At 32.8% G+C, this 21,649-nt stretch overlaps 2 protein-coding genes across 3 annotated transcripts; one reads left to right on the plus strand and one right to left on the minus strand.

Moving 5' to 3' along the window:
* Positions 1–5,278: 5,278 nt before the first annotated feature.
* Positions 5,279–12,854, minus strand: SEX4 (dual specificity protein phosphatase (DsPTP1) family protein). 2 transcript variants are annotated; one of them, XM_007010035.3, is made up of 14 exons: positions 12,716–12,854; positions 12,533–12,605; positions 12,369–12,413; positions 11,631–11,733; positions 11,185–11,261; positions 11,023–11,099; positions 10,750–10,830; positions 10,394–10,526; positions 10,194–10,253; positions 9,371–9,427; positions 8,614–8,709; positions 6,849–6,908; positions 6,110–6,217; positions 5,279–5,648 (listed from the first exon to the last, which is right to left on the minus strand). In XM_007010035.3, exons 1-14 carry the CDS (start codon positions 12,739–12,741, stop codon positions 5,517–5,519), a joined length of 1,128 nt encoding a protein of 375 aa, XP_007010097.3. In that variant the 5' UTR covers positions 12,742–12,854; the 3' UTR covers positions 5,279–5,516. The 2 variants fall into 2 exon arrangements, with proteins under 2 accessions (XP_007010097.3, XP_007010098.3); XM_007010036.3 differs by having other exon boundaries at positions 12,533–12,611; positions 12,716–12,851.
* A 4,670-nt stretch (positions 12,855–17,524) lies between these two features.
* LOC18586565 (receptor-like protein EIX2) lies at positions 17,525–19,321 on the plus strand. The gene has a single exon (XM_088810465.1). It carries the CDS (start codon positions 17,525–17,527, stop codon positions 19,319–19,321), a length of 1,797 nt encoding a protein of 598 aa, XP_088666591.1.
* The last annotated feature ends 2,328 nt before the right edge of the window (positions 19,322–21,649 follow it).

The following is a 21,649-nucleotide window of genomic DNA, read 5'->3' on the forward strand; positions in this document are numbered from 1 at the left end:
AAGGGAGTTTCCACCATGTCAATATTGTAAAAAAAACCAATCACACTAAGAAAAATTGTTGGTTTAGACCTAATGTTAAATGCAAGGCATACAATCAACAAGGGCATGTGGAAAAAGTGTGTAAGAATCATTCTAACATGAATGAAAAAGCAGCTGTTGCAGAACATGTGGATGAAGATACTGATAAGGTTTTGTTTATGGAAACTATTGGGGAAGATTCAAGTAAAACTAATTTTTGGCTATTGGATAGTGCTTTCTCACATCATTTGATAGGTAACAAATTTCTATTTACTACACTTAATGCTAAGTTAATGTGTAAAGTGAAGATTGGATATGGTAATTACCTAGATTTACTTGGAGGGGTAATGTTAGTGTTGAAACTGCTTTTGGAAGTAAATGTTTAAGTAGTGTGCATTATGTTCCTTATGCCAATCACAACCTGTTGAGTATGGGACAGTTGGCTAAAGAGCACTATGCTTTATTGTTTAGAGATGATGTTTGTACTGTGATTAACCCTCAGGAAAATGAAATGTTCACTGTTGCTATGAAGAACAATTGTTATCCACTCTATTTAGCTAATACATCTCACTTGGTTTTTTATAATGAATTGGATATGTTTGAGATTTGGAACATGAGACTGGGTCATGTAAACTACAATTCCTTGTCTCTTATGTTTTTAAAGAATCTAGTGGAAAGCTTACTAGGAATCTCAAAACCAGATAAGCTTTGTCAAGCTTGTCGATTTGGAAAGCAATCAAGGAAACCTTTTCCTAAAGAAAGCAGATGGAAGGCTACCAGAAAGCTTAAGTTGGTGCATATAAACTTAAATGGACCAAGGAAAACCCCTTCACTCAACGGCAGTAGGTTCCATATAATTTTCATAGATGACTTCACTAAGTATTGCTAGATATACTTCTTGAAGCAAAAATCTGAGACATTGAGCTACTTCAAAAAGTTTAAGGCTACAGTTGAGAATTTCTCAAGACTTTGAGAAATGACAATGGGAAGGAATACACTTCAACTGAATTTAAGCAATATTTAGAATCTCTGGGAGTTTAGCATTAGTTAACCATTCCATATAATCCTCAACAGAATGGTAACATTGAAAGAATGAATAGAATTCTGGTTGAGATAGGAAGATGCCTACTGTTTCAGATGAATGTCCCAACGGCATTTTGCGCAAAAGTTGTGAATACAGCTAACTATATTTTGAACAGAGTTCATACCAGGGTTTTGGATAACAAAACTCCACATGAAATGTGGTTTGATCATAAAGCAAGTGTTTCTCACTTAAAAACTTTTGGTTGTGTATGTTATGCTAAGGTTTCAAATGCCAAGAGGACCAAGTTTGATCCAAAGTCTGCTGTAGCAGTGCTAGTTGGATATAGTGAGGTATCAAAAGGCTACAGACTGTATGATACTAAGTTGAAGAAAGTATTTGTGAGCAGGGATGTGGTGTTTGATGAGGGCTAGAGTTGGAATTAGTCAAGTGCATGAGTAGAAAAGTTTGATTTTGCAACTGCAACTGATGATGTTTTAGTTCAAACTAATACTGATGACCAATCTAACTTAGTGGATGAAAGCAAAGCTGTAAAAGGCACTAGAAGTATAAAAGACATTTATATCTAGTGTAATGCTGCTTTAGCTGAACTCTCATGCTTTAAAGAAGCACATTCAAAGGAACACTAAAAATCAGCCATAGATGTCAGAATATAGATGATTATTAAGAATGGGACATGGACTTTGGTGGACAGACCTGTTGACAAGAACACTATTTGAGTTAAATGGATTTATAAAACCAAATTAAATCCGGATGGTTCTGTAGATAAGTACAAGGCTCGATTGGTGGTCAAAGGCTATGCTCAAGTTTATGGGGTTGACTATATGGAAACCTTTGCTTTAATGGCTAGGCATGACACAATAAGAATGCGTACTGCTTTGTCATCAAGGGAGGGATGGAGGATTTATCATCTTGATGTCAAATCAGCCTTTCTTAATGGCATTCTTACTAAAGATATTTACATTGAACAACCTGAAGGTTATGTGCAGCGAGGGTTTGAGAAGAAGGTTTGCAAACTTATCAAGGCACTATATGGTCTAAAGCAGGCTCTAAGAGCTAGGGACTAAAATTGATGATCATTTTAAGACTCAAGGGTTCCAAAGAAGCATAAATGAGTCAATGCTATATGTGAATTGTGAAAATGGTGCTATGGTACTCATTGTTGCACTTTATATAAATGATCTCTTGGTTACTGGACCAGAAGGTGAATATCTGACTAAATTTAAAGCTCAAATGAAAAAAGTGTTTGAAATGACAGACTTAGGTGAGATGACTTACTTTCTTGGTATGGAGGTTATGCAAGCTGTTGGTAAAGTTGTATTACATTAGGGAAGCTATGCAAAAGGATCTGCTTAGCAAGTTTAATATAAGTATGTGCAAGGTTGTAAACACTTCATTGTGTACCGATGCAAAATTTAGCAGAGATGATGGTACTGCTAAGGCAACTGAGTAGTTATATAGAAGCATCATTAGTTCGTTGTTGTACTTAGCTACTGATATGATAATGTTTGCAACATGCTTGCTTTCAAGGTTCATTCAAGATCCTACAGAAACACACTTTACAGCAACTAAGAGGATCTTGAGGTATATGAAAGGAACTTTGGATTATGGGTTAATATATTTGAAGCAGGAGAGCAATCAACTAGTAGGTTTTTCAGATAGTGATTGTGTTGGATCATTGGATGACTCTAAAAGTACAAGAAGGTTTTGTTATTCATTTGGTAGTATAGTATTTGCCTTAAACTCAAAGAAACAACAAGTGGTAGCTCAGTCAACAGTTGAAGCAGAGTACATTGTTTGTGCTGCTGCTGCCAACCATACTTTATGGTTGAGAAATTTATTGGTTGAGTCAGGATTTAAGCAAGAAAAAGGAACTTTGATTAATGTTGACAACTTGTCAACAATTGCCATTGCCAAGAATCCTGTTCAGCATGGAAGTACTAAGCATATCAAAGTAAAGTACCATGTTCTGAGAGATGCAGTGAAAGAAGGAGAGATTGAGTTGCTACATTGTTTAATTAATGATCAGCTTGTTGATATTTTCACCAAACGCTTGGGAAATGAGAGATTTGAGTATCTGAGATTCTGTCTTGGAGTTCTCCAGATTAAGAATTATGGGGTTACATTGAAAAGTAATTCTCAATCTGGAAATCAAGCTACTGAAAGTACTGGCGGGAAGCAACAACTTTGAATGTTGAAGAAAGTCTTTAAGAAGTAAAATGTTGTCGTCTTTAACTGACGATGCTAGTTGCAAAAGTGCTAGTCCATTGTGTTGTTTTTATCTTTACCATTAGCTGTGTTCAAAACATTCTTAGTCATGTTGTTTTGTTTTATTTGTAGTTTATTGTTTTTATACGCACCATTATGGTGCCAATTTGGTTTGTTTACTTGTTTCTAGTGTACGGCTTAACAATCATGTCTGTTTCTTTTCATTTTACCATTAAGCTGCTCGTTGATTACTGTGCAAATGTTTCCTAGGTCCGGTTTAGTCTTCATAAACTAAATTTTAGGAAATGTTGTTATTGAGAGAATATAAATATAAATACAAACTAAGTTTGATGAAGAGTATCAAAATTGTCAATTAAAGGTAGCATTGCTGTGAGTTCCTACCATCACAGCAAATAAAAATCTACTTAAAGATGATAACACCGAGGAGATCAATGCCTGCAAATAAAATTGATCAAAGTTTGAGCCATGAGTATTTAGGAGTGCAGAAGCCTGAAAAGATCTTTTTGAAAGTGGATAAATTGCTGGAACATGACTCGAAAACCCATCTTCATAGTGTTAGAGAGTTAACATTTTTAATGCTTTCGAAGATTAATTTGAAGCCATCACAATTGACGTTATTGTATATAGGAGGGCCTTGTCTGAAATAAAGCATAGGCATCTTTCAGTCGGAACTTGTAAGGAGACAGACCAATTGGGAAATGTGGGACAGTCATCATTAAGGGAAACTTCAAACTCGAATAACACCAATCGGTCTCTATATTGGAAAGAAGTTAAGTTGGAACCCTCAAAACTGAGATTCTAAATGGGGACAGTCCAAAGACAACTAATTTATGAAGCTCTCTAGCCTCCTTTATTTGTAAAGTTTTAATCCATGTCTTTATGAATCACACATTTATCTAACCAATTATCATTTCTGATTAATTCATATGCTTTTTATTTTAAAATTTATATATAATTTATTATTTTTTTTTATTTTATTCAACATATGAAGTTAAATTTTTTGGCACATAAAACTCAACTTTCTTTTTTTCTTTTTTTTTTTTCCCACCTTCCTCCTTGCATCCATACTTTCGAGCAAACACTAGCTTAAAAGAAAGGTAAGAAATATATGACCTCATATATCATGTTGGCCCCTGTATAAGGTAAGAACCATAGTAGAGCTAGTCAAAGCAATGTTCTACAATATACATGAACAAAATTTGCAGCACAGACGAGCAGCATGTACAAAAACTGGCCAAAAAACCCTACACAAAGACAACCAGTATAGCAAAAGCCAAAAAAAAAAAAATATCCCCAAATGCTTTCAGACAGGAATTTTCCACTGCAACCTAGAAAAACCCGACCCACAAGCCAACAATCATAAAGACATATCATCAGAACGAAAAAAAAAAAAGCAATTTATCAAAAAACCCAAAATCTCTAATCTTTCATCTCCTTTCCGAAACCCAAATTCAAGAAAAAAGTGAAAAAAAAAAAAAGAAAAAAATGGACCAAAGTCAAGAGAGAAGATAAAGCAAACAGTGAGGGGATTTTTGGAAGAAGAAATAGAAGAGAGGGTCCGGCAATGGGTAGGATAATTGGACAAAAATAAAATTTGTGACTTTTCCTTTACAAAGGAAAGTTACCTTGCATCCGTGAGAGAAGGGAATGACATTCCCTCGTCACATTGTAATGACTTTGCAATGGGAAGATTTTCTCATATCTAAAATGCAAACCAAATACTGCAAAGACATTACAAGTTGTTAAATTGCAAGGAAAGCAGGAAACTTACAGTATTCCATACTCTACCTAAGAATGCACTTCATATGGTCATTTCCTTGATCCTTTTTCCCCTTTATAAATGACAATACTTGAAAAACTTTTAAGTCTGGAGGGATCAAACCTCGAATAACTGAGCTGTTCCCAAAATGCAGTTTTTGGATTTCAGAAAGCAGGGCCTGCAACATTTGCTCAGCAAGAAGAGCTCAATTGAAACTCTGCAAGTATAACTTTGCAGAAATGCAACAACTTTTATTTATTCACTATTCTACAACAGTTTCATATTGCTATGATACATGCTTATTCCAAGCAAATATTACATTTATATACTACATCATGCCCTGTCTTGCGCACCAGAGCATTTGGCTCATTGATTGGTGCATCATCCCCTGCCTAGAGAGCAGGGCTCGAATCTCTCCTCCCCCAATTATATATAAAAAAAAAACATGCCCTGTCTTGCATTTTCAGTTCACTCTTCCTCAGGGTAGGCTTCAAGAAACTGTCTGATTTTCAACCGTTCTTCCTTTCTAAGATCAGGATCCTCACTACTCAACCTCTTCCGAACTGCCCCATTAACACTGCTTGGATCATTGTTCACAACCTGCATTGATAGGAAAATAAACATCAGAGATTTTGCATGATACTAGAAAAAACAAGATGGTAAAAGTGCCTAGTTGGTGGAGGGCTGCTATAAAAGAGAAAATTATCACCAGCTGTTAGAGCTTTTCTAGATTATAGTCAAGGCACCCTAAATATACTTTGACCTATTCCTGAGTAGTGTCCTCCCTGGACAAGGTTTTTTCAACTACAAGTGCTAATTGGGAAGCATGCACAAACAGTCCCGGAGGCAAATTTTTAGAAGGTTTCCAAGTTTCAATCAGCTCGAACTAAAGTTCAGCTTTCTAATATGATCAATTGGAGATGACCAAACACCTCCTGAACTAATTTATACAAAAGCACAGGCTCGTGAACAACGTTTAAACCAATCCATAGATTATACAATTGATTACACAAGATTGAGCTTTCCCCTTGCCAGCCAGACAGTAGAAACTAAGAACTTACATGAAGAAAATTGTTGACATGGCCATCTTTGTTAGGAGTTGTTACCAGCTCAAATTCATTGTATGTCCATTCCCCATCCACTATATACTTGTACTCATAGCGTCCTTCCTGTTAAAGAAAGAGACAACATACTAGAATCTTATAATCTGGTTTAGTTATATTGACATGAGTTTCCATTTTCAAGGTAGCATTTCTCTTAAGTAATAATCTATACATCGACAAATATACCTCAGGTAAAAAATTCTATACTAAATAATTTACACCTGTACCAGGTCATTATGTTTCTGAACCTGAAAGCTATTGTCCATATATATATATATATATTATCAAGCTATGAAATAAGAATTCTATGCTATGTTTCCATGAATATTAGACCTGACACAGGCAAGGACATGACAATATGAAGCATTAACATGAATTGAATTAGAATTGGTCCCCAGGAGAATCCAAATCAAGGTGCTCAGCATAAATGAAAAGTTAACAAAATATCTTGATTCTTCAATCCATGAATGGCTATTACGCAGAAATTTAGGCGCCGACAGGATGCCTAAATGAATAAGACTAAAAGAGAAACACGAAAGAAAACAGGAAAAGCAAGATCAACAAAGTTGTGACTGGTTAAATGTAGGAAAATTGTTAATGCAGGGGTTTGAAACACAAAGGAAAATGGAGTAATATGTTTTTGAGTTGAAGAAATTAAAGACAATAAAATGCATTCCTACAAACAAAAGACACTTACAGGCAGTTCTCTCTGGAGAGTCCATGAACCATGCCCTTTGTCAAACTTCAAAGGTATTCTCTGGATAAAAATACAAAATACATAGAATGATCAAACAGCTGGAAGTGAAAGAATTAATTAATATATCATCTTAAAATAATGAATAATTCCAATCCAATAAGTCCTTTTAACTTTTGCATCAAAAGGGAAATAAGATCCAAATAAATCAATCTTTATCCAATGTAGTTGACAAATCTCAACCCATTATAAAGAAAACCAAGAACCTAGTACATGCACAACAATTAGTTTATTTCCATATGACATGCTGGATATGGCTTCAAAAGCTACCCTTAGGAATACAGGCCCCACTTTGAACACCAGATTATATCCACATAGGATGGCTTTTGTACAATACTGAGTTTTGTGTGCCTTTTAAGGAAATGATTAAAAGTAGATTCAAATGACACATCTGATGCAGACCTGATGAAGATATCCTGAAGCAAAGTTCCAGATTCAACCGTCTGGCCTATTGTTAAAACCATCCAAAACTTATTTTCTATTGTATATGCTATGTTGTCCATATTACCTTCCTTTTTTTTTTTTAAATTGACGTTCCATGTTATATTCAAACTTCAAAGTGAGGTAAAACAAGTTTTAGTCTACACTGGTTGAACTATTTTCTTTTTTGGGTGTTCCCTCTATAAAACATTTATTAAAAAAAAAAACCTAGGCCAATTCAATATTATGGATAGCTTAGTCAACTCATTTAAAAAGAAAAAAAGAAAGTAGTGATAGGCCATAAATAGATATAGGGAGAAAAGATGATATGTATAAGAAAAGGGGTAAATGAATCAATTTTATCAAAAGTTAAGGAAGATGGCTACAAATGCTAAACATCACTTTCAAACCTTGCGTAAGTGTTGGACAATAAAACAAGTGAGATCTTGACACTAAATATATTTATGTATATTAAATCTTGACACTAAATGATTATGTAGGATAGGTTATCTTTGTCGACATATAAAATATTTATCTTATCATATCCTTCATCCTTCTCCTAATTATGTTTGTACCAAATGTAAGAAAGGATAAAAATAATCTAATCTTATCATCATTCTTTTCTTGTCTTATACTCTTCAAGTCTTCATACTGTACTGCACCAAAAGCAACCAAGAAGTCTGGGATGTGCAGATAGGACAAGACTGAACGCAGACAAAAGGAGAAACTGGAAACGCCTATGAAAACTCTCTAGATTTAGACGGAAAAGCACATAATACATCTGTTTAACAAACTGCTGGAATATGCACAGAGAAGTCTTTATTGGGGATGAATGAGTTTCTCTAGAATCAATATTATCTGATTGAGAAAACTGTATTGATATTTGTTTCCAACAATTGATCACCTTCACAGTAGTAAGAAAAACAAATGGCATATATTAGGACTGGAACTTCACCAATCTGCTGGAATGAGGAACTGTTTGACTAGACTAGCTCTTATTAGTTACCAAATAAGTCACAAGATTTTCAATCTCATATTTTTTGAGGAATTTGGGTTAAAAATAACACAGTTATTAGTGCTATCAAATAACATATACAACATTGCAGGGATATTGTAGCTTTTAAAATTCGCAACATGGCAATTGACACTTTTTGCATCCACAAACAAAGTCCATGGCTTCTATAATTCTCAACTGACAAAGCTGAAGAAATTATTCTGAAGGACTAAATAAAGCATCCAAGGAAATTCTTACACCTCAGTGGGCTAAAAATTAATAGAAGTCCATTACCTGGCCCCACCCAATATCAAGTCCAGAAACTTCCACTGTAGAGCACTTGCTGTCTTCCCATGTCAAAGTGACAAGCTCCCTCTTAAGATCTGTAAGCTATACATTGAGAAAATATGATAAAATGAGTTTGCAATAACTTCTCATTCAATATATAATGCTTATATACATAAAAAAACACACACAGAAAATAATCCAATAACGAAGCTAAATAATCCAATAACGAAGCTCGTGCTTTAGTGAGTACTGCAATTAACATTGTATTACACACCAGAAAAGCAAATCTTTTGCAATGACTACATGACGTTTATGCTTTAGCAAATGCTGCAATTAAGATAGTATTACATAGCAAAATAAGAATGTTTTGCAATTTCATGAACTTATGAAGCAAAAAATTAAATAGCTTTTTCTACATTTCTTAATTGGGATAATGTCACATTTGACCCCTATAATTTAGGAAAATGTCTAATGCAGTACCTGTAATAAAAGAATGCTAAATGTGGACCCTTTCCATTCAGAGCTAACACTCCAGAAATTAAAAATGCCAAAACAGGAATAGCACTTGATACTATTAGAAATGCCGAGAAACTATCATATTCGAGAAGCAGAAACATAGACGAACTCCTATGAATGTGAAACATAGACCAGATTAGTCGATTCACCTTGGAATTCATTGTCAACTCATCCAAACATCCAAAAAGAAAACAGAAATTTAAGCTTCAAATGATTACACCTATAGTAATAGAAGGAAATGACTCACAATATCAGCAGTTGCACTTTTGATGGCATCCAATTTAGGGAAGCATGACCGCTTGCTCTGAAAGAGAAGAAACAAAATGATATACCAGAGATGTTATAAAATAAGCTACACACATATTGATAATGCAAAAACCTCTTTTTCAAGAATCATTTACAAAGAAAAAGAGAGAAAGGGAAAAAAAAATTCTATAGATTACTATCACACCAGTGTTGACCAAAATTTACAAAACCAAATCCAGAATTAAACTAAACTAACTGTTCAAAAAAAAAAACTAAAATATCTAAATTTAAAACCTGAAATTACATCCATGAAAAAGATCAAGTAACAAATCACGTATTCTAGTTTTGGGAAACATGGGGACTGTAGGGTTTGTTTTCTGTAAATAATATAAAAAAAAACTGAAATCTGACTGTCCACGCTAACTATTGAGTATCCTATATATCTGCAGGCACAAGGTGCTGCTCCACAGAATAACTTGAAGGCAGTAGGTACTGTCATATTGACAAAGGAAGCTGTTCAGACACACAAAGATCCTTGGCATTAGATTGTTGCCATTTCAATTGAGGGATTCTCAACCATGTGGCTACATGCACAAGTTAGGGCTTCATAAATTAATTACCAATATGTCCTTATTGTTAATAGTATTGATTCAAGATAGAGTTCCTCAACTGTGAAATGGTAGAAATAAATCCTTGCACCCAAAATGCATTGGCCCTTCTAATGATTCTAAATCCATTCATAAATTTAGATAGGCTAAGCCTGTTTAGGTCTCAGATCATTATCCAAAAAGAAATGATAAGCATGGAGACAAAGGCAAAGATACCAGCAGCAATCTGTGAGCTTCGCTAAGTTTATAGCCTTGAACCCAGAACATATATGCCATCTGTCATTAATAACAACAAAAATCTATAGATCAGTTTGACAGATAGATTAAAGCAACTGAAAGATTGCTCATTCCAAGAAAATTGAGCTTTCAAAACTGGATGGCAAAAGAAATTTTAGAAAAATAAATGAATCTAATACCGCAACAGCAGGAGCTCTTCCAAGTCCAGCAGTACAATGTACATACGTCACACCTCCATTCTGATTTATGGCCTTGTATAATTTGCTAACCACAGCTGGAAGCCGCATCCGTAAATCAAATGAATCAAAGTCCCTGCTTCATCAATTATTGACCTAACTAAATTAGTAACAAAAAGGACTTAAAATAACAAAAACAGCTGCTTCAGCTTAACAAGTTAAGGTATCAGTCATACATAAAAGAAGTAGTCTTTTAACAAGAAAAATTGATAGCTAATTTCACTCATAGCATTACAAACGATGCTTTTCACAATGAAAACTCATTAAAATGTTATGACCACTCAATTGTCATGTCTGACCTTATTTGAGCACGTATGTGTTCAATATCACTGCATTTCTTGGCATAATCTTGAATGGCACCAATATCAACCCCAAAATATCTGGAAATTGTAGTAAAGGAATCAAAGCACTTACTTATTTGCTCAACCAATCTTGTTAATCATTGTCCAAATGACATATCTCATAAACAATCATGCACACGGAAATACGTAAGAGCAATTAGTTACTTCCATTTTTCAATTATCAAATCATAAATTTAGATGGAACTTCAATGACAACAGTGTCTAAGATACTCCAAATCTGGATCTTGCTGCAAGCAAAATATGGTTTTCACTCCTACTTTACGAAGCTTGTCAACATCTTCTGGAGCCTATCAATTTGAAGATGGAAAAAAAAAATTCAGGTAATCATTTGAGAGAATTATTTTCAATTATTTACTTAGAAACGAGAATTACCTGCAGACATGAACCCACAATCAGGTCTGGACGGATGAAGTTATAGTTCATTCCCAGTTCATGCCTGTAAGTCAAAACTGCAGCAAACCACATAACAAATGATTAATAACAACTTAACCTAGAAGAAACAAAATTATAAAATAGAGTAATAAGAGAGTAACGATACCACTAAATTAAACACCAACATATTAATTTATCATGTTGAAACTTGAATGTTGAGACTGCCAGAAAGTATATGGCAACCAGTGAATTGTTCAACACTTCATATTAAGAAGATCTGTCTGCTAGCTGTGAGCATCTACAGTAAGGTTTAGCTTACATTTGTGTACCCCACATCAAAAGGAACAGTACTGACCAAGCTTCTGACATGAAAAATGCCAGCTACACCTAAATGCAAGCAAACCTTCCTCAAACTTAAAGCAAAAGCACAACAAAAGTGAACTTACCAGCACCCATTGCTTCTGTCATATTATGACTATATATGTTGGATTTTTCCCCCTCTGATTCAGAGCTACTCTGCTTTGCACTTGATGTAGAACCAGAAATTGCCTGTCGAAAAAGAAATTGGTAATCCAAAAGACAGTTTACATACAATCAAGCAGCATCTTGAGCAGCATGCAGAGAATGGCATTTTACATCATAAACCAAACTAATTTAATCATCATATATAGACTACTAAAAGGTTACTAAACCTCCTAGTACAATTTGGGCGCAATCATCATTTTGATTTCACATGTTACAGGTTTAATGCAAACAGAAAATTAACAAATCCTTCATTTCATATTAAATGCAAAAATTCAGTTAGAACATAGGCACTAACTACAACAGCTTAATCAGTTTCCCTTGATAAAAACTTAAAAAGCTCTTTTGATAAACTTGTCATTTCCAATCATAACTACATAAATTCAACTCAGTGAACTAAGCAGTTATAAATAAAACATGTAATTACCTTATTCAATAACAACATCCATTCATAAAGAGTAAAGGGCCAAAGTGAAAAAAAAAAAAAAGAAATATTTTAATCCAAGAAGAAAAGCCAAAGAATTCGAATCTTTAAAAACAAATATATCAAGATGAAGAAAGAAGTGTACAGAATCTACAGTGAAATTAAATCTTTAAAGCTAAAACTAAATTCTTATGAAAACCCAGATAAAGACTCTGAAATCCATGGATAATTGAGTTACCTTAACTGCCATACTTCTCGGTATATCACTAAAATCCATCCCTCCCTACATTAAATCAAACAATTCAAAAACCAACAAAAACAGTAAAAGATAAATCACACATACATCAATACTTATGAAAGTTGATATTATATGAGAGTAAAGATTAGAAGCTGAAAAATTACCATCATATTGATGGAACATGAAAAGGGTTTTCTTGGGTAGCTCTTGCAACCTTGAAATGGCCGTGCATAGGATCTGAAACTATTCCAAAATAAAATTTTGAGCAAGCTTTTGGATTAGACCCATGCTAGAAAAAAAAAACATTGGAATATTGAAAAGATTAAAAAGAAAGGATTTGAACAGACCTTGGAAGATTCTGAAGACAATTCATATTCGATCAGAAGAGAAAAAAAAATTTCTTGAAGATGACAGAAAAATCTTAGTTGCAGTAGTGTGATTTTTTTATTGGGGGTTTCTGCCACTGGGGTTTTATAGAACTTGGCTCGGAGAATTAAAAAAAGGATTGCTTTTTAAAACATTCTCAATAATGCCATTAAGAGCAATCTGTGGGGCCCACTTTCCTAAAATGTTGGATCTCTTACATTGGTTGTATATCATTTATTATTACTATTTCTATTTATATAAAATTATGATATTTTAATAATATTAAAAATAAAAATCGTAATACTATAAAAAAGAGAACAAAAAGGTAAAAATAAAGGATAAGTTTTTTTATAGTCTGATAATTTATTAAATTATTAGCATATTTGGTTCGCGGAATAGATAAGAATAAAATAGAATAGTTATTACGTGGGAATAGAATGAGGTGTGAATATAGTAAAATAAGTATTATATAGTTTGGTATGATAAATGGAATAAAGTAAGAATAATTATTATGACTTATTATAGTATTTGGTTGGTAACAATAGCTTTGGAATAAGAAAGAAATAGAAAATAAAAAGATAAAAATACCCTTTATTATATATAATTATTTTTTTTTATTTTTTAAATATTAATAATTTATAATTAATTAAAATATTAATAATTAATAATTTAAATATCAATATTTTAATATAATTTAATTACTTATATTTTAATTAATAATATTTTATTTATAATTTAATATTATTTTGATTAAAATATTAATAAATTTTATTTTTATTTATACTTATTAACAATTAAATATATTAATAATTTAATAAATAAAACATTAATAGTTTAAAATATTAATATTTAATATTTTAATCATATTAATATTAATAATGTTTCAATTATATATAAAATATTAATATTTTAAATTTTACAAATAATTTATTCTTTTTTATTCTATTTTAGCCTTTTTTTTTCTTTTTCATGGACCGGTCGCCGAAAAGGCAACCGGTGTAACAAAACGTCGATCTGACGCACCATGTGGCCGGATCTAACCATTATGGTGCCAGATCGGCGCTTCCCCACGGCTGGATCTGACCGTGGAGTGTCAGATCCAACCGTGGGATCTGGTCGAGAAGCACCAGATCCGGTGCTTCTCGTGACGAGATCTGGCTGTTGAGTGCCAAATCTGGCTGGATCTTGGTTCAATGTTATCGGAAAGGACTAGATCGACGCTTTCCGATCATATTAGGTCACTACCGTCGCCGTCGTCACCGATGTTGAGTTTCAGTTAGAGAGAGAATGAGAGAGGGAGAAGAGGGAGAAAGAAAAGGGAAAATGGGAGAAAAAAAGTATTTATAGGTATAGGGTTGTAATATTTTTAAGTTATAAGGGCTATTTTGGTCATTATATATTTGAAAGCTATTCCATGAGTCATGGAATAGCTATTACCGAGGGGAGGGGAAGGGAATAGATAAAGATGACTTTTAGCCTATTTGACAGAATTTTTATTCCTGCGGAATTGCTATTCCGTGTTTCAATTTTGTACCAAACAAAAGAATAGAAAATGACCGAGAATAGAGGGAGAATAACATAGCTATTTCCCGTACCAAACGTGCCATATGAGTATAAGAGTAAGATATATTGTGCATCTGAAAATTTTTCACTTAAAAATTAAATTTAAATATTTTTTTCATTAAATAATAATAATAGTAATAAAAATTGTGACATTTGAGTTGTAGGGTTTGGCATAATTGCGAGTATCCTTCCCCTTTGAAGGGGAAAGAAGGTTCTATGGAATTAAGATTCTATGATCTTTGCTCATGTTGAAAAATCAAAAATTAATATTTTATTTTTGAACGGAAAAATAAAAGAAAGAAGAAATGTTGTGATTTTTCTATTAGAAACTATACATATATCTTATAATCACCTAATTATTGTCTGTAAAAGATTTTTTTTGAAATTTTGTGCTAAAATAATAGATTAGAGAATTGAATTATGACATTTTAATAACCAAGCTACGGGCTCATGGCCAGCATATATTAGGGTTTTGATTTTTTGTGTTAATAACGATTTAAACAATTATAAAGTACAAATTAGATTATAGTAGGAGATACAAATGTATAAATTTTTATTAATTTTTTTTATAATTGAGGGAGAAAGGATTCGAACTTTACTTTTCAAGTAAAAAATTATACATCAATCAGTGCGTTAATTGCTCAAGTGTTAAATCTTTATTAATTTGTTAAGGAGAAAAATAATGTTGCAATAAGTAAAATGAGATGAATTAGAAATAACAAAGAGATAGATTGAAGCAATGTTTGAAGTGTTAAATGCATGTGGCATGAGTTGAGAGATACAAATTAGGAAAAAGTATAGAAAATGTAGTGACAAAGTATCGCAGAGAATAAGAGAGAAAGTGCTATGTAAAAAAGAGAATACATTTAGGAAAAGTTTAGAAACAACTTTTTAGAGAGAATATCTTAGAGATAGAGTCTGTTAAATTTCTAGTCCCTTTGATGAATTGTTGAGGGTCCCGTATATACTAAGTAGAAGCGGTTTCTTAGAAATAATTAACGAGAAAGTGTTTATTGGATAACATGGGAAAACCATGTTTAGATGGAACATGTTCATCAAGGGAAGAACATGTTTATTATTAAAAATATGTTAATCGTATCCATTGCGAAAGAATGCGTTTATTATAAGAATAGCACATTTATATTACGTACTCAACGAGTATTTTGACTTAATGATATAGTGACAGTTAATAATGTGTCACGTGCTTCTTGAAAATGAGAAAAAAAGAAAAGCACTTATATTTTAAAAAAAGAGGTTAAGAATAAAACTTCTTAGCTATTTTCCTATTTAAAACATCAAGTTAAATTCTTTAGAAACATTTTAATAGTAAAACTAACTCGTGAATTGTAATCATTTTATGTTTATTCTTATTCTGTAAAACAACTTTTAAAGAAATGATTAGTTTTTTGGACAGTAAATACAAGAATGTTGAAAGAGAATCATAAATATGAGCTTCTCGTAGAATTATCGTTAATTAAACAATGCTCAGCTGGCATGCAAGGATACTTAATTTACCACCAAATTTCATATTGATTTACAGCAAATATTCTCAAAGACTAGGTCAGTTTTGTTTGGCAAAGGGATTTGAAATACTTGGTTTGGCATTCTTTTAGTTAAATAGAGGAGGGAAGCAACACTTAGAAGTATCCACGGGCTAGGCCGCCTACCAAAGCCCCAAGGCTTGGGCCAATGCAGTCGGGCTTGGCTATAAATATTTAAATCTAGGCTTGACCCAATCTGGTCCAACTATATTTTTATATTAATAAATAATATGTACATATTAATATAAAATATATATTTTTTATATTTTAATAATAATTACGATTTATATGGGTTGATCGAGTCAAACTCTAAGCTTAAACTTTTAAAGTGTAAATTGGACTTAACTTAGCTTGACTTAACTCATAAATGTCTTATGATAAGTGCATTAGTTTGTGTTCTTAATGAAAGGCATAATATTTAAGAAAAACTTTTGAATTATTTAAAAAAAATTTTACTTTTTTTTGTATTTTATTAAGTTCTTATATCTTTTATTTTAAGTTAAATAAACTCTTATGATTAATGGTTGATTAATGGTTGTTAGTTAATATAACACTTATCATTTTCTGTCATGTGATATTAGTGCGGTATGTTGATATGTTATAATGAATGATGATGTAACATGTTGATGTGATATGATAACATAACTACATAATATTTTTCACCTTTCATGTTAATTTCAAGTGAGTATAAAATGATAAGAGATATTTTAATTAATGACAATTAATCAATTGTTAGTTATAAGTGCAATAATTAATTTAAAATAAAAATACAAAAATTTAATTAAATATAATAAAAAAATAATAAATTACTTAAATTTTTTTACATAGTTCATGTTTTTTTCAAGCAATATAATTATATTCTCATCTTAGTAAAAAAAATTAAATAAATGAAAGGCAATTCTCATGCTTTCATTGGTCTAATTTATGTTACGAGGTACTCTCTTATTGGTGTTAGAATGATTGTGAACTTACAAAAGTATCTTTTGAGTTGAAAACAACACTCTCGCCAGCTCCGATTTTCAATGGAAATGAGAATACATGAATGTGTGAAAGAGACATCGGACTTAAGTAGCAAGCTTCTCGATGGAAACTTCCAGTCAAAAAGTTATTGGGATTCTTCCCTAAAATATTGTTCTGCCTTGGCTTCACATTTGCTTTTCAGAGTCCAAAAGAATCCAAAAATAATATATCTGTGATTAATTCATGGATGAAATGGAAAAAACGAGGAATGAAATTATTATTTTGATAAAAAGTTTCAAGCTTCTTTGACGGGAAACCACAACAATTTAATACTCTCTCCGGTATGTACCAATCCAATTCAAAGCTTTAGGACTGAAACTTAAGTCTTGTCTTTTTCGAAAGAAATTACATGGGATCCATGGCAACCGAAAATTCTCCCTTCATGACACAACAAGAATGTTTTCTGAAAAGTTTTCGATGGCCTGTTAAGAGAATTCCGACAGTAATTTTATTAAAAATTAATTTAAAAACTATGTGCCAATGATTATCTGTCAATGAGAAGAACTGGGGGCTTTTCCAATAACTTCATGTCGCTGCTAAAAGTGACTTTTCTTGCGGTTTTGGCCATAAACAGATAGTGAGAAAAAAGTTTTCTAGAGTATCCCAAGGCTCAAGTATGGATTCTATAATGCCTCTTTCCAAGTTTCGCAATTATGGTTAAGGTTAATGGATGCTTTTGCAATCAACTTCTTGGTGTTGCTATGTCTAAACATATTTACTCATAGCTTCTGCATCAGAATCCACAACAGTACTTGCATTAAAAGTGAGAAGCAGGCTCTTCTGAAGTTTAGGCAAGATCTCCAAGGCCCTTCAAACATGTTAGCTGATTGGACCAGAAATGGAGATTGCTGTAATTGGTCCGGCGTTGTTTGTGACAATGTAACTGGCCGTGTTACTGAGCTGCACCTTGGAAGTGCTCAGGGTGGGTGTGCATTAAAGGCTAAAGCTGAAACACTTGTAAGGCCGAAGTTAGGCGGTAAGTTGAATCCTTCTTTACTAGATTTGAAGTCTTTATCTTACTTGGATCTAAGCGATAATAATTTTGGACAAACTCCAATCCCTGCTTGGTTTTGGAACTTGACTTCCCATCTGCACTATCTGAACATCTCTAGAAATCAATTCCTAGGAAACATTTCAGATTTACTCACAATGAGTCATCCTTCTGTTGTGCTAGACTTGAGTTCCAACAACTTCACCGGTCCATTACCTCGTATCTCTGTCAGTGTGACTGCACTGGATCTTTCTAAAAATGCCCTGTCAGGATCTATTTCCCATTTTTTGTGCTATAGAATGAATCAGCCGATGAGATTGGAAGTCCTCAATCTTAGCTGTAATCTTTTTTCAGGAGAAATACCAGATTGTTGGGAGCAATGGCCAAGATTGGTGGCCATAAAATTTTGTAACAATAGTTTTAGTGGTAAGATTCCAAGTTCCATGGGAACTTTAACTCATCTTCAATCCTTGCACCTGCGCAACAACAGTCTAGTGGGTGAGGTGCCCTTCTCTCTAAGAAATTGTACTGAATTGCTCACTGTTGACTTTGGTGCTAATCAACTCTCTGGAGAAATACCAACATGGATGGGAGAGAGGCCCACAAAATTAATTGTTATCATCCTTCAAACAAATAGATTTCATGGTCCTATACCGCAAGAATTTTGTGCTCTATCTTCTCTTCAAATCCTGGACCTTTCGCACAACAATTTATCAGGAATTATACCAAGCTGTATAAAGAATCTTAGTGCGATGATCTCAAGAAATAACTCAGATGGCAAGATATCTTATAACACCTCAAGGGGATGCTTTTTTGACGATGTAGCACTTGTGGTGAAAGGAGTGGTAATGGATTATAGCGCTACCCTTAAACTACTTGCATTGTTGGATCTCTCAGACAACAATTTATCAGGTGACATCCCTGAGGAGGTGACAAGTCTCAAAGGTCTAATATCATTGAATTTGTCAAACAATCTATTGGTTGGAAGGATTCCAGATAACATTGGTTCCATGAGATTATTAGAATGTGCTGATTTATCAAAAAACAATCTTTCTGGTGGAATCCCATCAAGTATGGTTTCGCTAACCTTCTTGAGCTACCTCAACTTGTCCAATAACAAACTCACTGGAAAAATCCCATCAGGCACTCAGCTCCAAAGCTTAAGTGCATCTAGCTTTCTTGGCACTGAGCTGTTTGGACCACCATTAACTAAGGATAACACTTCTAGCCCTCTGACCCCAAGCAACACTGTAGGAGAAGAAGAAGTGGATAATGGACCTAAAGTGAACTGGTTTCATCTAAGTGTGGAATTTGGATTTTTGTTTGGATTCTTTGGTGTAATAGGCCCTGTTATATTCAGTAAGTCATGGAGACTTTTGTATTTTCAATATCTGGATAATATTGCATATGGTTTTTGTGGCATCATTTGTATATACTTTAGAGCGTATGTAGTTAAACGTCAGTGCTGTTAAGAACTCCAATAGTACTCTTCAAATAAAATGTTCTATGATTTTTTTTTCTTTTAATGTGCAATTATCCCTTCTAATATGGAAGCAGAGTTCACTTTATCCTCCGATTTGTTGTCACTTTGATGCTAAATTAGAAAAAAAAAATCTAAAAGACAGAAACATCATTTGCCTGATAAGTAATTGCTTGGTGATTTAGCTCTATTTATCCCCATATCTCATCATGAGTTGAAGGATACAAAATTAGGAAAACAGGATGGGAAGGATAATCAGTAGCAAAAGTTATGAGAATTGAGCATATCCTTCACATTATTTGTTGTTTCCTTCTCTTTCCTTTGACTTTCCTTTAATCAACCTTCGCAAATTCAAGCATTAATCATTTGAAAGTCATTTTAAAGCTTAAGGCATAAGAAACAAATTAAGAGACTTTTGAAAAAAATATTTTTCACTAAATATTTTAGTCCAAAAAAAAATATTTGCAAAGTAAAATTTTTTTGGACTTTCTTTGAGCTTAATTATGAAAATATTTCTTCGTTTTTGAAAAATTTATTTTTTAAAGAAAATTTTAGAAGTCAAGAACTTTTTTTTTCTTTTTAAGAAGTAAAGCACATAAGTAGATTTCTTTCTCAAAACTAATAATGTCAAAATTAGATTAAATCCAAGGAAAAATTTTTTTGTTTGAATATCAATTGGAATTGCAATTCAGGCTTAAATAAATGATCTTTAAAGCAAAACTTTTGGTTCATGAAATCAAACATTTGCAGCAAATCTGAATTTGAAATTGTGGGTAAATCCGAATACTTTTGTAGTTTTCTTCCTAAACTTTCAATCACACTAGAAAAAACTTGTTCCAAGCATTACTAAAATTCTACATTCTGCACATTTGGACTTTAGACCTAGGATGCAAGGCACCGAGAGTTGTACAGAGTAAGCAAATCTTAAACGTCAATGGTAAATGCTCTCAGAAGAGTCAACCAAACCAGTTCTTGTCCTGGAAGGCACAAAAGAATGTAAAAATATCTGTCTGCCATACTTGTTTGAGCAATTAAATACACTTCCCGACTGTTCAATCTGGTTAATGGTTCTCTCCAAAATTTTGACATGGGCATGGCCTTTTGTGGATTTCAAGCCGAAAAACTTCATAAAACTCTGCTCTGGAAGAAACCCTTTATGCTTCCAACTTGATGATCCCATGATCTAAACAGGACTATCCAACTGAAAGGAGTTAGCTCTGTGGTGACATTAAATGATGACCCATGGCGTGCTATCCACTGAGATACTTTTACCCTAATCCTGCCAATTTATTATTTCTTGTAGCAGAAATTTATAATAAATTATTAGGGAAGACAATCAAGGAGGCTGAGATTTTTTCCTGATAAATTTAGATCAGAACAAATGATAGTTGGTTCTATTGATGTAAGGGTTATTGCCTTGGACAATGGTGAAAATCTTTATATTGCCAAGCATAGGTGCATGTCTATAGGAAAATTAAGCAGCTATCTAACACAAAAGCACAGGGCCGGAGACCCAATCAATGCATGTGAACAATATTCAATATGAAGGGTCTTGAGGGCCAATATTAGTAGAACGACAACCCATACATATTGCTTGCTATCTTACTTAAAGGCATAACATGAGTGGGCTGAGTGTATAAAACGTTCTTGTTCCCTGTAGTTACAGCTTCCAGCAAAAGATACATAATGCAACAAACAACTAAAAGGAGAAAAAAGTTATAGAGGCAAGCCATGTAGGTTATGCAAAAATTTCTTCATTGAAGGCGTACAAATCTTCTTTCATTTCCATTTCTTTAACATGAACCTTTAAAATTTTTCTAGTATGGTTAGTTATATTGTTCATCAATAAATTCCATGGTATCTGTTAGAAGAAGGGAAAATCTTGAATAAATAAAACTGTATAAGTTACATAAAAAATCTAAATTATGTATTGAAAAATCTAAATTATGTATGTTATATTCTTGTGATTTTTTTGGTTTTAAGATTGAAAGGTCGTTTGTATTTAATATACTTGGAATTCATCTGAAGATTGTATGTTTTCAGATGTCTCATAATTTGATGTTGTTGATTCTAACAGAATTTCATTAATTTTTTTATTCAATTTTTTCATCTGGGCGAAGTTAATTGATTTTTTCATTGATTTTGTAAAATTTTGAAATGTGACCAAATGTACTGCATTCATAACAATTTATTGTTCTGTTAATTTTATTTTTTACTTTTTTTCCTTTGTTTTTCTTTTCTATATCTTTTGTATTTTGATTTTTTATAATAGTTTGGAGTAATTTTTTTATGCATTTTGTTATATAATAATGGCAAAAAT

This window comes from Theobroma cacao, chromosome 10 (assembly GCF_053813885.1).
Source record: "Theobroma cacao isolate CCN51 chromosome 10, ASM5381388v1, whole genome shotgun sequence".
In the NCBI taxonomy this organism is placed as follows: domain Eukaryota; kingdom Viridiplantae; phylum Streptophyta; class Magnoliopsida; order Malvales; family Malvaceae; genus Theobroma; species Theobroma cacao.